A 15767-nucleotide genomic window follows, 5' to 3' on the forward strand; every position below is an offset into this window, starting at 1 on the left:
TCACCGCCCCCGGGGCCGCCGCTCCCGCCCCGCCGGCCCCGGTCCCGCCCCGGCCCTGCCCCGGCTCCCCCGGCCCCGAGGGGTGAACCGGGCTATCCCCGCTCCCCTTGGAACAAAACCCCCCTTCAAATGCGGCTGGAATGAGGCAACAGCCGCGCTGGGCACCTGGAGGGGAGAGAAGCCCCGATGGGACCCAGCAGCCGCCGGTTCATGCCCGTCCCGGGGCTCTGGGAGCTTCCCCAGATGCATTTTTTTTCCAGCGCAAAAAAGCTGGGTTTAACTTTTCCGCTCTCTTTCCCAGCACCCCCGAACGGGCTTCCCTGCCCTCATGGCGGCTGAGCTATCCCTGACACGCTTTGGGGTTATTTCCAGGCATTTTGGGACTCCTGCTCTCCTCTGCCCGGGGTTTCACACCAGGAATAAAACCGCTTCCAAAGTATCCCATTTATCCTGCCAGGACAGAGCCAAGCAAAGGGCAGACAGTGGATGAGGAGCAGGAATAACTTTATTTAACCATCGTTCCTTTAATTAAGCCACAAATCAGCCCAATGCCCCTTGAGGATCCTTCCAGAGAGGGAGGAACAGGGGTCCCGAGGACCTGAGCAAGACCTTGGGGACCAGCCAAGGAACCTCTTGTCCTCAGCTGCCCCAGAACTGAAGTCAGTTACAAAAAACCCATTTGCAGCTCTAGCCTTTTGCTTCCCTTGGCCCTCCAGGGGCAGATCCTGCCCTTTCCAAACCCACTCCAACACCCCGCATTAGAGCTGCAGCACCTTCCCCTGACGCAAGCGGCAGTTAATAAACAGCATCGGCCGCCACGGACCCCTCGGTGAATGATTCTCCAGGGGGAACTGAGGAGCATCCCCTGGCTCTGCACCTCCACGCTACCTCCGGCCTAGGGTCGTGGGTTTGCTTCACGCCCCACGGGGTGGGAACAGGGAAGAGAAATGATCCGGCACGCTCGGCCGCCCATCCTTCCTGGCTGCAGTTAATATTGGAGAGGGCGGCCAGCGAGGAGTAAATATTAATGACAGGGTATGGAGCAACCTCCGCCTAGGAACGTGTTACCCCACCACAGGCAGTTTTGGGAAAACCCACACTGCTCTTGTCACCCCTGCAAAGGACTGCAGGGTTGTTTTTTTAACTAGGAAAATGCTCCTTTCCGGAGCAAAATAGAGGCTGTGGGAGCGTGGGTCCGGTGCGACGCTGGGGGGGAAACCTTGCATGGAAAAGAAGGAAGGAACAATAAATACCTGGTTCTAGAGGGTGATCCAACTAGCAAAGGTTGGCAGGAGCCCTAGGGAAAGGGAGAGGAAAGGAACCCTCCCCTAAGAGATACTGACCCTTGGCACCTCGTTTCTCCTTCTTTCACACTCCAAGAGAGACAAACAATCCTTGAAAACAGTTTATTCTGCAGCTGAATGCTGGAATTCAAGTGCCTGCTCATAAACCTGCCACAGAGTGATCCCCTGGAGCAGAGTGGGAGAGGCCAGCTCAAACTGGGCACACAAAGCAGGAGAGCAAAGGTGACACCATCCTGGCAGCTGACATGGAGGGACAGGCAGGACAGGGCCCAGCCCTGCTCCCTGCTCACACCAGTCTCGGGGATATGGGGAGGGGGACACGAGGCTGCCCCAGTCACAGACGCTTCCCTGAGCGGGCGCAGAGAGCAGCCAGTTCTTGGAGCGGCTGCGTGGCCGTGTGGGCACAGGAGGAGATCACGGAGTGCAGTGCCTGGCTGTAGGCTGAGCAGGAAAGGGACATGGAAACCGTGTCAGGGGATGAAAGCTGCACTTATGGCCCGAAACTGGGCTCGGCTCCAGCCTTTCACAGAGCAGAGAGGGAACAACTGGGGTTTAAGGTAAATCTATATGGCTGTAGTTTTCCACACGCCTGCCTGCACGCTCTGCACGCTCCTGAGTACAAAGCGGTATGCAAGCCAAAGATTATTTTATGAAGCCCCAATTTCTGTATTTTCTCTCCCAGGTGACTCCCAGTTGCGCAGCCAGGTACTTGCCCAAGCTGTGCTCCAGGTCAGAGCACTCAATCACTTAACGAAGACCCTTTCCATGCCTTCAAGCATCCTCCCAGTAGAAGATTCAGTATCTAAGGCACATGGTTCTGTGTCCCTAACAAGATGATTTGCAGTATTTTCCTGCTGGTTGTGTCCCTGTGCACATGTGGCTGTGTCACAGCTGCATTACTTAACACATTGCAGGGGCTTGTGCTTTGTTCAGGATGCCACTACAATCTCTGAGGGACAGAGCCAAACTTGTCCTCTCTGGAGTATATTTGGAAGAGCATCTCCGCATAGTGACCCAGAAGCAAGAAAACACCTACCCTGGTTTGATTTCTCCCTGTAAAATCAGGGATCTAGGCCCAGATGCCCCCTCTCTGGAAGCAGGATCTCCTACCTTTGCGGTTTTTGTAGAAGACGCAGTTGTTGGCGCAGGTATCCGGGTGGGAATCCCAGAACTCGGACCCACAGGAACACAGCGGGGGCAGGTCGATGTTGCAGGCTTTGATCTTCTCCCTCATCTGGGCTCTCAGAGCTTCAACGTACCTGTGAGGGAGCAAACATTCACTCCTGCCAGCGACACGCGGCTCTGCGCGGGCAGCGGGCACCTGCCCTACCTCGCCTGTTCCTTATCCCGCTGCTGCCTGTCCTTCACCCTCCTCTCCTCCAGCTGCAGCTGGGCCAGGGCTTCCCAGGCTCCCTCTCCAAGGGAGGGTTTTCGCTGCTCGGCCAAGTCCCGCATCCTCTGCTCCTCCACCCGGCGCTGATTCTCCTTCTGCCTCTTCATCCTGCAGGAACACACACGATTAGGGAAGGAGTTTCCCTATCACAACCCCTCAATCCCAGCCAGTCCCTGTCTGTGAGGTCAGGGCACAGGGATCTGGGCGATACCGCTGCTTTTGCAGGCAAAAGTAACTCTGCACTAATCACAGCATTACATATAAACATATTTGCTTTAAACATAAAATGGTCAAAAACGCTTTCTGAGCCTCCATTCTTCCCCCCGTAAGGCAACACCAGCCTGTGAACACCCTCCTGCATTCAAACTCTTCCTGCCTGCTCATTTTCTCACCACTGAGGACTTCCCTTTCCAGCTCCCTCCTGCATCACATCCACAGATGCCCCTGTTTGGAAATGCCACCTGCAGTTCCCCAGAGCTGCTCTTCTGTCCTTAAACCAAGCACAATAGCCAGGCTCTTTAATACCCATCGGAAAGGACCAACACCCTGGCTTCCCAACTTCCCTACTTCCCATCATTCTGGTTATGAGGCAGCTTGGATCCTTCTGTAAGCACCTTCAAGGGCCGGGAAGCGTAAAAGGGTACAGCAGAGACACTCCAAGAATCCCACCTTTACTCCAAAACAGGCTTTAAGATGCACTTTTAACCAAGTTTCCCTCTATTTCCTCAATCTCCCTTGCACCTACACGGCCCTCCCGTCCTTAAGAGGGCCCTGGGTTGTGTAATTCTCATCAAACACAACAACACATTTCCCTAACAAGTGGCGACTGCAAAGCACAAAGACTTTACACCAAAGCATCTGCCACTCTATTCCCAAACATGTCTCGATGCCAGGAGGTATTAAAACACAAAATCAAGGCTGGGGAGAAGCCAGGGGAAGGCAGTGTCAGCAGACAAGACATTTCAGATTTTACTCCACATAGGGGGTCAAATCTTTACATCCAGAAGGAAAGTGCTTAAGCCAAACTTCTCTGGTTGAAGTTCACTGAACTGTTTTTCAAATGAAATGTAAAGCCTTAAATATAGCACCATAAACCTGCCCCAGAAACTGAGGCCAAGGCCAACTCGGGGCTTTACACCCCGTAATTGCAAAGCCACCTCTTCCCTGCACACACTCCGAGGGAAAAAATAATAATAATAAAAAGGTATCACACGAACAAGGGAGTCCCTGGGGCCTTGACAGCACTCTCAGGGCAGGACAAGTTCTCCAAAGTTCCCAAGTGCCATTAGAACATCAGGGATGTGGCTGGAGGAGCACTGATTTAGACTGGCAGCTTTTCCTCGAAAAAATGGCCATCAAAACCCAGCCCTGAGGTGTCTGTCCTGCTCCCACAAAGCCTGCCCACAGAAGAGCTGGGATAGTCAGACTTATGTCAGTTCACTTGAGGACAAGCCAGGGAAAACCCAAAAATTAGAGGATCTTTCCTGTTTTGGTGTGAGTTTGTAGAGCTCCTCCTTAACGAATCCTTTCAAGGCAGAAGCTGAGAAATCCCCACCACAACTGATACTTTTACACAGATACCAAGTGTAAACGAGTGGAAATCGTTTTATTACACTGTATAAGTTTTTATAGCTGTGAGGGTGAAGGGTCTGACACTAAAAATGCCAGAGATAGGCACAGTTTAACCACAACAGCGTGACCTCACCCTAAAGTTTCTAAACACAGGCTCAGGTTCCCAAGAGTCATGGCTTGGGAAGTTGCATCTCTCCCAGCCCCGAGTTTCGGCTCTCAACTCCTAAACAAGCTGCACCAGGACTCAGAAATGAGGTAGAGAAGTGCTGAAGAAGGACATGACATGGCCTAAGGATCTCTCTTGGGGGGTCAGTTGAGTGAATCCCACCTCGGGGTCAAATCAGTGCCTGGTTCACACCAGACAGGCTCACCAGACCTTTCTGGACTCCCAAAGGGCCCTGACACCAGCACCCACATGGACTCACTGGGCAACTCTCTGCTGCCTCTCTCGCTGCTGCTGCTGGTCCTTCACTCGCTCCCGCTCGATGGCCATGAAGAGGCGCCGGCACCGCAGGAACTCGCTCTGCCGCTGCGGAGAGGAAGAGAAGGACACCTGGGAAGGATGCCTGGGATCAATATTGAGCTGTATCAGTGCTCAGCTTGACTTCTGGAGGATGGAATCTCACTCCTTCCCCAAGAGACCCTCAAATGGACATCTCTGAGTGCACGACCCAGGACTGGGAGGGTGGAGAGAAGGACCAAGTCATCTTGGAGCACTGGAGAGCTTTGTGCCAGCATCCCTCCACTGAAGCTTCCTAGGCATGGAAGCTCCTCCACCTGACAAATTCCTAAACTCTCACTTTCCTGAGGGTAAAAGAGCCAGTTCCTACTTCAAACCACTTCAGTTTGGATCCATCTGGGGACTGGTGCTCCCCTATGGCTCACTGGAATCCTGTGTCTCCCCACAAAAATGAACGTGCAACACCGAGCTGGATCTGCTACACACAGGAGAACCACAGAGGTGGCAAAACCACTGCTAGGGAAAATCCAGGAGCCCTGCAGGGAACAACTCCCATAGGCATACTGACGGTTTAGTGTCTGGGCTTTGGCTGATCCCACTGAAGCAGCAAGGGCAGGGAGACCTCCTAGCTAAAGCTCTCACCAAAAGCCCTCCCACAGCGGAGGTACAGAGCTAGTTTAAACTCCATGACTCGCAACAGCTTAAGGCATGAATTTTTCTTCATCAGTGCCAAGAGCTTTTGGGCCAAGCTTGTCCATCTCACACAGTGGAGAGCCCAGCACAGCTGAAGATAAAGGAGGAGGAGGAGGGATCACTAGGCTGCCAGTAGAGAAAACTGGATGGAAAAAACCCAGGCAGAGGAGAGTGCTGCAAAACCAGTTATCTGGGGTGGATCAGAGCCAAGGAGATAAAAGCAAGGGGAGAGGGAATGGTGGGGGGAAGGAGCAGCCTGAGGAGCCCCAGCTGTTGTCACACCATGGAGAAACCACAGCCAGATTTGGGATCAGCTGGTTGGAAAATACTTGTAAGGAACAAAAAACTGTTCAGAGTTTTATGCTGTAAGCTGCAAGGAAGGTGACAAAAGGAGAAGGAAATGTTCTTCTTCACGGCAGGAGGAAGCAGGAAAATAAAAGTCACTCACTTTAGGCATCCAAGACAAACATCATCCTTCTGCAATGCCTGGATTAGCACAAGCCAGTGTCCTGGACACAGGTTGTAAGCTCTCTTCATGAAATCATCCACTCAGCATCAGGCTGGGCTTGAGACTATCCCAAAATCAGAGAAACCTTTACATTCCAGCCTTGTGCCCAAACAAGATAAAATTAGGCTTGTTTGAGGTGGTTTTTTTTTTGGTTTTTTGTGGGGGTTTTTTTGTGGGGGTTTTTTTGTTTGTTTGTTTGTTTTGGTGTTTTTGTTTTTGTTTTGTTTTTAAGAATTTTTGGCAGCTTCTTGCTCTCCCTGCAACTACAGCAAGCAACCCTTGGTTTTAGCCACAGAATTAATGGAGTCTATTTCCCCTCCAACCCTTGGGTGTGATTCAAATCCCAGATTTTACAGGAGGAGTATGGAAGAGTTCCACTTAGTCACGAGAGACCTTCAAAAATAATCTGGTAGCTTTGCCCAAGACCTGAGACACCATGAGGCTGAGCTGACAAACTAAACCCAGCAGGGGTTTCATATGTCAAGGCTGCTCTGAGGCTTCTTATCTGAGCCATCGGCATTCCTGACAGTCCCATCCCTTTCAGACAAAACCAGGAGGGCTTGGCTCCCCTGGACAGACCTGCTTCCTGGTTTCCTCCTCATCAACACCAGCCCAGCGCAGGAGGGAAGGGTGGTAATCAGTGTGTGGCCTCCGGGGAGGCTCAGGCAGGCTCGAGTCCTCCACCAACCCATCACAGACCTGGAAGACAACACAAGGGAGCAGCATCAGCATCACCACGGTCAATTTCTCACCTTCCCTCAGCAAAATGCTCTTCACTGGAGGCCAAGTCCTCTGTGTGATCCTTACAGCCCTCAATGGAGTGACCCACCTCTGACATGGGCTTTTCTTCAGGTACAGTTTGGCTACAGGATGTGCCACATCTCCACACAGGAGCCTGAGCATGAAAGCTTTGCCAAAACACCTCTAAAGGTATCCCCTACAAGAGGTTTAGTTTAAATACGGATTCACACCTCCCTTTCCCAAACTTCCATTATGAACTTTGTGAAGTGTGAAAACAATAATACAAATAACAAAGCATCAGGGGAATTCCACAGCCAACATCTCCCAAAACCTCAGTGTAAACCCCACTATCCTCCACTATCTCCCCCCACTCACTATCTGCCCAGCCAGTACTTCTGCTCCAAGCTGGACTAATTGCCAGCCAAGGTTGGGCACAGGCTGCCACAACCATAAAGCCTTTGCCAACCGCCCCAGGTAATCAGAGCAAACCGTTTCCACCCCCCAGATGCTCAACAAAAGCTGCCTGGAAACAAGAGGACCGATAAGAACATCAGCTCCTCTTCAGCAGACCCCTCCAAGGGCGGTGTCACCGGGAGGCACCGGGATTGACACAGCCACCTCCTTCATCTGATACAAAGCTTTCCCCCTCCACACCTCCTTTTTCGAGGAGGTTTCTGGCCAGTTTGATCTCTTCCACCCTGCACTGCCCCCCGAGCAGGGCAGCAGGCCCAGGTCCTGCCGGCGCAGGCTGAGCGCAGCTCCAAGTACCCTGAGACTGCACGGCCTCCCGGCTTCAGATTTCGGCTGGGTGGCTGCCAACCGGCATCACGAGGCAGGCAGGAATCGAACCCCTTTGAGGCCACAGCTGCACCGTGAAAGCAAGAAACAGCCGTGCCGATTTCACTGAGCTCCGACGCCGCTCTGAGCCCACTTGCACGACAGCAGGCTTAGGAGTTAAGCAGGCCTGAGGGAGCAACTGCTCTACTCCAAAATAAACCCAACGATATGAACCTCCTAAGACCAACCCTGCACGGGTCTTACTTTTTCGAATTCAATTTTGATGTAGAAGTCATCGTCCTGCCCGGTCCAACTCGGGGCTGTACCTCGCTCCTGCAGCTCAGCGGGCAGATCGTGGTGTCCCTCCAGCAGCAGTTCCTCGCCCTCGCCCTCTGTGGGCACTGCGGCTGCCGGGCAAGGCTGTGGTTTCTGGAGAAGGGAGGAGATGGGTGTAAACATGGAATTCAAATCTGGCTGCTCTGGGGCCAAGGGCAAATCCAAACCCTCAGAGCAGCTTTAACACAAGGACACGTGTGCTATCAGTCGGATGAGATCTGGCAGCTCCACGTGCTCAGCGGCACCAGGGGCACCAGGGTTGGGAAACAGGAATGTAGCAGGGTGATGTAGGACTACGCTCTTCCCAAGTGCAGCACTGGGATAGACGTGTGGGGGGTGATTGGAAGGCAAAGGCCTCTCCAGGCGCTGTTTCGCAATGCCAAGGAGCTGGGATTTCTGGAGTGACACCCAAGTATGGAGCATAATCCTTCAGATGGGAAGTGGGCAGGCTCCCCAGTGGCAATCCACAATATTTTGAGAGGCAGCAGATTGTTTCCTACAAACTAAGGAATCAAAATGCCAGAAGCAAGCTTGGAGCCAGGATAAATTTTTTTCCCTTCGTTTTTTTTCTTCCTTCAGCATGGTGGGAAGGGAAGGACTGGTGACAGAAGGAGAGGATGGATCAGCAGGAGAGCAGGTCATGCCAAGAATCCCTTGAGATGGCTCTGCTGCTTTACAGGAACGACAGAGGATAGCCTGGAGTCAGTCTGAATGTGGAATTATTTGATAGGCACAGGAATTACCCTATCAACCCCATCATGACAGCAATGTGACATAGAAGAGCTGCTTTGGTGTGGACAAGGGAACAGAAGGGAAGGGTTATTGCTTTGGAAGATGCCTCTGGAGCCCTCAAGGTAGGAAGACATGAAACTGCAGGGGAAAAAACACCAACTTTGTGGAATGAGACATTGGGGAAAAGAATTTGGGTGCTGCCATGCTGGGGAGATACAATAGTCCACCAAACCCCGAAGACAAAGGCTGGGTGAACAGGATGACCTGGAACACCAGACAGGTAATTTCCGGGTGATTACCAGGTCGGTATCTGCTTGGGAAAGCAAGGAATTAACTCTTTGGATGCTTTTGACCTGAAAAGAAATTTCTTGGGGAGAGAAAGAGCAATGATTTTAGGAACGTGGATTATTGATCACAGGGAATGTAAGATTTTAGAGGGAAGATGAAAAAAATGAGAATAAAAATGCAGAAAAAAAAGAGCTGAAGGAGAAAAGACATTTCAGCCAAAGGCTTGCTCTGAGCTAGAAGCAGGGAGAAAAATGCTGCTACTATTATTGGGAAGAAACAGGTTATTCCTAGAAGCTGAGGTTTTTAAGGAGGCAGGACCTGCCCTGGGCCACTGCCAGGAGTGGCAGCCAAAGTGGGAACAGCTCCTTGAAATCTGTGGAGGTTCGGATTATCAGAAAAGGGAACAAGGAGTGTCTCTCTTTACTTAGAGGAGGGGAAAAGGAAACACTAAATAGAAGGTTTTAGCCTGAAGAGTTTAACTGTGACTTTTGGAAAAACAAGAGGAAATCACCTTGCAAACTGCCTGTAAGCCCCAAGAAAACAAGATAAGAAGCAACCATCATAAATTTGTCAAGAGCAAGTCAGGTCAGGCTGGGCTAAATTTCTCCTATAATAGAAGAAGGAGGCCTCAGGCAAAGAGCAACAGAAGACTCTGGGGTTCAGCTGAGCTCTTGATGTGGCCTAATTCAACACTGGGGTAAAGCCAAACCTGTTAGATGGAAGTCTGACATGGGAGGTGCAGAACTGATTAAAAAACACAGCCCAGATTTGGTCTCAGGAGTTCACTGCACAGAAATAGGGTAAGAGCTAGATGGGCTCTGCTCCATGATTTCATTATCAGCCTGGATGAGGGAAGAAAGAAGCCTCTTGATTAAACTACTGACCCCACCTGCAGTTGCAGAAGTATTGGGTGGAAAACCCTTGGGTTCAAACCAAAGAAATGAGCTTGAATACACAGCACAAGGAAATCCAGGGAGGACAAAAGCAGAGACCAAGGGTGTTGAGTCCCTGGTTATGTACATGGCAGCCTTTTGCACCTGAAGAGAAGGGTGCAAACACGCTGCTGTCTAGGTGGGAACATGCCAAACCTTCATGTAGGGAAACAGATCCAGATAATTTTAGAGCTTTTTTCTCCTCAGCTACCTTGGAGTAATAAAACAGAGCAGTGCAATAAATCAGTATATTCCTCCTGGAATAAATCACCCAGGGAAGCTGTTAAACTTCCTTATGTAGATTAACTGTAGCTGCAGTGAGGCTGGGATGGGAGGATGGTCCCAAATCCCTCCCAGTGTTTCTCACTGCTGTGGATGACTTGCTCAGGACTCCCACAGATCTCCTGTAACCCTCTGGCTCCCCTGGGCAGTGGCTCTGTTATTTATGCAAAGCTTTAGTGCTGCTAATAGTGAAGTCATGAATCACCCCAATTCCCTGAATGCACCGAGGGCTCCAACAGGAGGGATGTTTGGTGTGGGAAACAGGTAACATGGTTTTTGAGCCCATAATTACCATGTTTCTCCAAGTCCTGTTTGCAGAGCTGACTTCATCAGACATCCAAGAGCACACAGAAATCCAAGAGTACACAGAGGAGGAAGAGCCAGACCAGTCTTTACATAAAAGGTATTTTCTAGATAATCAGCCAAGATCTACTTCACCTTTGGTGAACCTGAGAAAGAGATGGGAATGAAGAATTGCAGGATGGGCAGGAAACTGGCTACAGAGGCAATAAGAGAAAACACCAGGCTGGGCTGCTGCTGGTGTTCGCCAAAGTACGTCAGTTTGAGAAAGGTCTTGGCATAGAGAGCAGGATAATAGCTGCAACACAAAGTTGTTCTTGAGAACTGGAGGAGTAAAAGCAGGATGAAATCCAGAACAACAAAATGTGGGACTGACCTCCTGTGCACTGCTTCAAAGAAAGCAGCTGCACGCCAACGATTCTCTAACAGAAGACAGCCCCGGGTGAGGGAAACACTCCAGATCTTTGCCACCCACACAAAACAAGGGATTGATGCAAGGCAAAGAGTTGTTGAGGTTTGTTAAAGAAATAAAGGCACCTGAGGGAAGAGCTGGTCGTCACATGCCTCCCAAATACCCAGATTACAATCTCAGATCACAAGCCTTTAAAAGCCTTTTTTGAATTCTTGTCTCCGTGTTTATCTCAGAGAGGTTTTCACCCACTTTATCCTGCTGCCTTCTCGGAAAGGCAGCAAGGGCAGAGAAACAGAGCCCTCAGGCCACCAAAATTCATGGGCTACCCATCCGGTGGGTCAGGAAAGCACAGTTTATTCCATTCCTGCTGGTGAAACTCCCTGAATTATGTTTTGGACTTCCTAATCAGAGCCAAACAGTTTGCAAGGCGATTTCTGTCCCCTCAGCCCAGGCAGCCCTCGCTCACCTCCCGCCTCCAGCCGCCGCCGGGGAGCTCGGGGGGCTCGGCCCCAGGGGACACGGTCCTGCGGGACGCCAGCCTGCGCCGCACCTGCCTCACAGCCTTGCTGAGCTGCGGCCACAGGGGAGGGAAACACAGCACAGCACAAGGTCAGCAGCACACACAGATCTCCCAGTCACTCTGCTCCAGCTGAGGGGCTCGGTCAAAGTGGCATGACCCAACAACACAATCACCCAGAGGTCTTTCAGAGCTGCCCCAAGGTGCTGAACTCAGCACTCACAAAACATGCTGCTGAAATGCCAGATCCCCAATTTTTCTGCTTGGTGTCCAGCCAGAAGTGATTTTCCACCTATCAACTGGAATCCACCCAACAGTGCTTCAACTGGAATAACTCCAACTCCTAGGTGAGCACACAGGCTTTATAAAACACCAAATGTAGCAGAAGCATCTCTATTTAAAAAAAGCTTAGAACAGTCCTCAAGGTAGGCTTTCCCAGATTTTGGTCTGCAGGAGACATGCTGCAATGAGCTGGCACCACCTAGTGCCACCTCTACGTCAGGACACAGCTGTGCCTCTGAGCGGGCGGACGAGTTCAGCTCCAGCATCCGAGGAGGAGGCACCTGTGACCCGGCTGGATGCTCTGAGGAGCAACATTCAGGGTGAAAATGGGAGCTAATATTTCATTCAATACTAAAACTCAAATACTAGGGACGTGCTGGAAAAGAAAAAAGAAATATTGCCTGTTCTCAAAATTAACCCAGTGCTGAAGCAGGGCTGGGAAGGCAGGAGGGGCACGGCTCACCTCGGCAGCTTGCTGCTGGAATGGCTCTCCGTGTGTCCCCTCCCACGGGGCCGGGCTGGAGCCAGCACCAGGGCCACAGATGATGGGAGGGCGGTGGCTCCGGAAGGGGCACGCATTCCTCCAGGAGGTCCAGTACTGCACGGCAGCACAGCTCTCCCGCTCCACCTGCCGGGAAAAAGCCACATGGGATCTCCAGCCATCACCTGCAAGGATGTCAACCTTGGGTGACATTTCATCGCCCAGAGGTGGCGTTTCTTGGGATGGAGGTTTTGGCTCTCCATGCTGAGAAAGCACAAAGAACCATCAGGCTCTTGGAGGCCGGGGGCATTTGCGGGCTTCCCGCTTGGAGCTGGCGGAGTTACATGAGGACATCCCCACTCAGCCATGGAAACAGCCCAAACACCCCAGGGGCAGCCAAAGCCGGTGACATTTCAGTGCATTCCCTTCTGTGCCACAGTCAGATTCTGGCAAGTCTTCTCAGCATTTGCTTGAGAGTAGAAAGAATTAAACATATTCATGGGATAATCCAAAACAAGCCCATAGGGGAAAGGGGAATTTGGAGACAGCAAGAAAGTGTTGCTTGAAAACTATTTGGCTGCTTTGGAAAATGGATTGGAAAAGACACAGCAGAAAAGCTGTTTTGCTACAAACACAGCCAGGAGATGTTCACATCATTCTCAGCTCTGGCCTGGATGCTTTTTAACTTCAGACAATTCCACACAGGGCTCTGGGATTCTGTTCTGCTGCTGCCCAAGGGAGCCAGTGAACTTTCTGTGGGAAGACTTCAAGCACCTTCAGCACCAGCAGAGGTGTCACGCTGACCTAGCCTGCCAGGACACCATTTGCCATCCAGGGTCTGGCACCTCAGATTTTTTCATCAACACCTTGACTTGTGCTCCAGTGTTAGGATTTTTCCCAGTTTATGTTGGGTTTTGGAGGAGTTTCTCCTGATGGAGTTCCGCTTACCGCTTCGTGGGACTTCTGCAGCTCCTGCCGCCGGCGCATCCTGACCTGCCGGTTCACCCGCTGCCTCACCTCGCCCTGGAACCTCCTCAGCTTGGCTGCCTTCTGCCGCTGCTGCTCCTTCAGCTCCTCCTCCACCTCGAATACTGAAGCCTGCAAGAGGTAGAAGTAGATTCCACATGGTTTTTGCTACATCAGAGCACCTCATATCCCTGTATCCCCTTTTCCCCCACTTGCAGCGACCAGGTAGACAAGCAGCACCCAGAGCAAATTTCATGTTTTGTTTCATAATCTGTGGAACAACACCTTGGACAATGTCTACTGGATTATTATAGGCTGGATTGAGTCTGACCAGACAGATGCAGAGCGTGCACACCTCTGCCTTTGCCTCTCTGCAACACACCTGGAAGGAAAGGAGTCTCATGGAGCAGCTCCCAACTCTTGCTCCCGTGAAAGGATGCTCAAATATCCAAAGCCTGGATCCAAAAGGAACAGGCCAGCTCCCCATCCTGTTAATACTCTGCAAGGCTGGAAGCACATTAGGGAAGCAGTTCACAGAGCACAGCTCTGCTCCAGAATATTTTTACCATCTGAAAGATTAACAGCAATGACCTGAAAACCCCCCCAAACCCCATTTTTTTCTCCTTGCAATCCTGCCAAGCAACTCTGCAACACCACCATGGCTTAAAGACCAATGGCATTGCTCTCCTGGCTGCCACCACAGCAAGAGAAACCAGAGAGTGAAGGGATGGAGGAAAGGAGTGAGACTAAAGATAAACTTGGAACACTCCCAGCAGCACATCAGGGTCAGCACACCAACAAAGCTCCAAGATGAGGAGAAATCTGCACTGTTATGGAAGAAATCAAGCCAGAGCTCCAGGGAAAAGCCCAGCACCAGTTCACCCACTGCCCACCTCATCAGCAACTCTGATGCAGGAGGCATTAATACAAGTAAAAGTATTAAATAAGCTCAGATAACCCTGGGCAGCTTCATCCACCCCTGGAAGCCCCACCTGGGGGGCCCCAGGAGCATCCTGGCACCCCAAAGCTCTCAGGAACAGTTCAGCTTCCGCAGAAGTTTCACAGCGCCAAGATGGAAGTTCTGTAGAATATGGAGATGATTCATTTCCATATATTATCTCAACCTTTCAGGATTTAAATTACAATATAAAAATAAATCATCTCAAAAGGGCAGGAGCTTCTGTAACGTTCAGACATTAATTACAGGGGACTGAACTCATCATCCGATATTTAATGCACTTTTAGTCCTCTTAGAATAACCCTCAAAGCAGAAATCCCTGAGATAAGCATCCATAAAGATTTCCTTAAGTGTTTCTAATGGGGTACAGCTGAGATTGGCTCCAGACCCTGAAATATTCAATATGTATTTTTTTTTTAAATCAGCAACACAGAATAAGATCTCAGTTCACCAACATCCTTCAGGCATGAGTGGGAAGGCGAAGAGCAGCACTGGCTGGGTTCCCCACCTGACTGATGTTTAAAATTGATGCGTTTCTCCTCCAAAACCACAGTTTATTGAAGGGGAATGGACTCGGAGAGATGCTGTGGGCTCGTGCAAAGGGGAGGCCAGGCTACACGGATAGGCACCATGGCAGCTTCTGACCCCACTAAAAATCATTAAAATAAATTACTATTTTCAAGAGCCACATCCCCGGCCACCCTCAGGCTGTGAAAAAGCTCATTTTTAGCTCTGTGAGTTTTACTGGCATATCTGCAGGGTTGGAGCCGCCCTGGCAGACGGTGCCTTGGTGCACTCACGAAGGCCGGGCTCTGCTCGGGCTGCCCCGGGGCACTCTCCACCCACACGCCCACGGGGGCCGCGCTCTGGTTCCTCTCGGCCAGCACCCGCCAGCTCCGCCGCGGGGGTCTCGCCTGGGGTCCCCCCGGGGCCTCCCCAGCCCCCCGGCGCTGCTCCTTCGAGGGGGGCACCATCCCGGCACCTGAGGAAGGGAAGGGGCAAGCAGAGATGAGGGTGGGCTCCCCGGGCACTCCAACCTGCCCCAGCCCCGTCCCCTCAGCCACGGGGCACCCCCAGTGCCCCCCACAGCCCTCCAGCCCCGGGGCACCCCACCTAAAGCTCCCTCCACGCAGACCCTCTGCTCTTCAGGGGGGAGTGCCCCCTCCACCCCCTCACTGCATCCCCCCCTCTCCCCACTGCCCCCACAGTTATCCAGCCCCACCTTCAGCCCCCCTCACACAGACCCTCCGCCCCTCATGGGTGAGTGCCTCCCACACCCCATGTGCACCCCCTCACTGAGCCCCCTGTCACCGCACCCCTCTCCCCCTGCCTCGCTCCAAGTTATCCAACCCCACCTTCAGCTCCGGCCTCCCCAAGCCCCCAGTCCTCCGCGGCCGAGTCCTCCCTTTACCCCCACCCCACTGCCTCCCCCATCCCAACCGGCAACCCCTGTACCCCCGCACCCTCATCTTCCCACCCCTCCCTGACCCCTCCACGGCCTCGGGTGCCCTCTCCTTATCCCCTCCCAACCTCCTCCGTAGGACTCTGCACTTCAAGCCCCCATAACGCCCCCAGGACCCCCCAACCCCTCCCCGGCCGCACCAACCGCCGCTTCCGCCTCCACCGGCGCTTTGAATCGCGGCGCCACTTCCGCCCCCCCGGCCCCGCCCCGCCGTGTTCCCGGGGCCGCCGGTTCGAGTCCCGCCCCCGCTGGAAAAAGGGAACGGGGAGGCGGCCTGGTTGGGGATCGCTCCCCAGAGCACCCCCGAAACAGCCCCCCGAGCATCCCGGGAGCACCCCGGGCAGAGCATCACCCGGAAAGCCGCCCCCCAA

At 52.4% G+C, this 15767-nt stretch overlaps 1 protein-coding gene across 1 annotated transcript; it reads right to left on the reverse strand.

The window, feature by feature from the left end:
* Nucleotides 1–487: 487 nt before the first annotated feature.
* On the reverse strand, nt 488–15552 carry CCDC15 (coiled-coil domain containing 15). Its single transcript, XM_050323039.1, has 11 exons — nt 15541–15552; nt 14735–14916; nt 12959–13108; nt 11993–12157; nt 11197–11301; nt 7713–7877; nt 6510–6629; nt 4695–4798; nt 2635–2805; nt 2415–2563; nt 488–1745 (listed from the first exon to the last, which is right to left on the reverse strand). Exons 2-11 carry the CDS (start codon nt 14906–14908, stop codon nt 1639–1641), a joined length of 1410 nt encoding a protein of 469 aa, XP_050178996.1. The 5' UTR covers nt 14909–14916; nt 15541–15552; the 3' UTR covers nt 488–1638.
* Nucleotides 15553–15767: the final 215 nt, after the last annotated feature.

The sequence above is a fragment of the Myiozetetes cayanensis genome, unplaced genomic scaffold, assembly GCF_022539395.1.
Source record: "Myiozetetes cayanensis isolate MyiCay16 unplaced genomic scaffold, myiCay2020 scf29, whole genome shotgun sequence".
In the NCBI taxonomy this organism is placed as follows: Eukaryota; Metazoa; Chordata; class Aves; order Passeriformes; family Tyrannidae; genus Myiozetetes; species Myiozetetes cayanensis.

Coding starts and splice junctions, on each gene's coding strand:
- CCDC15 (XM_050323039.1), bottom strand. CDS start 14,908: ATGGTGCCCCCCTCGAAGGAGCAGCGCCGGGGGGCTGGGGAGGCCCCG. Junction 13,109..14,734: donor CCGAGCAGAGCCCGGCCTTC/GTGAGTGCACCA, acceptor TACCTCTTGCAG/GCTTCAGTATTCGAGGTGGA. Junction 7,878..11,196: donor GCGGCGGCTGGAGGCGGGAG/GTGAGCGAGGGC, acceptor TCCCTTCTCCAG/AAACCACAGCCTTGCCCGGC.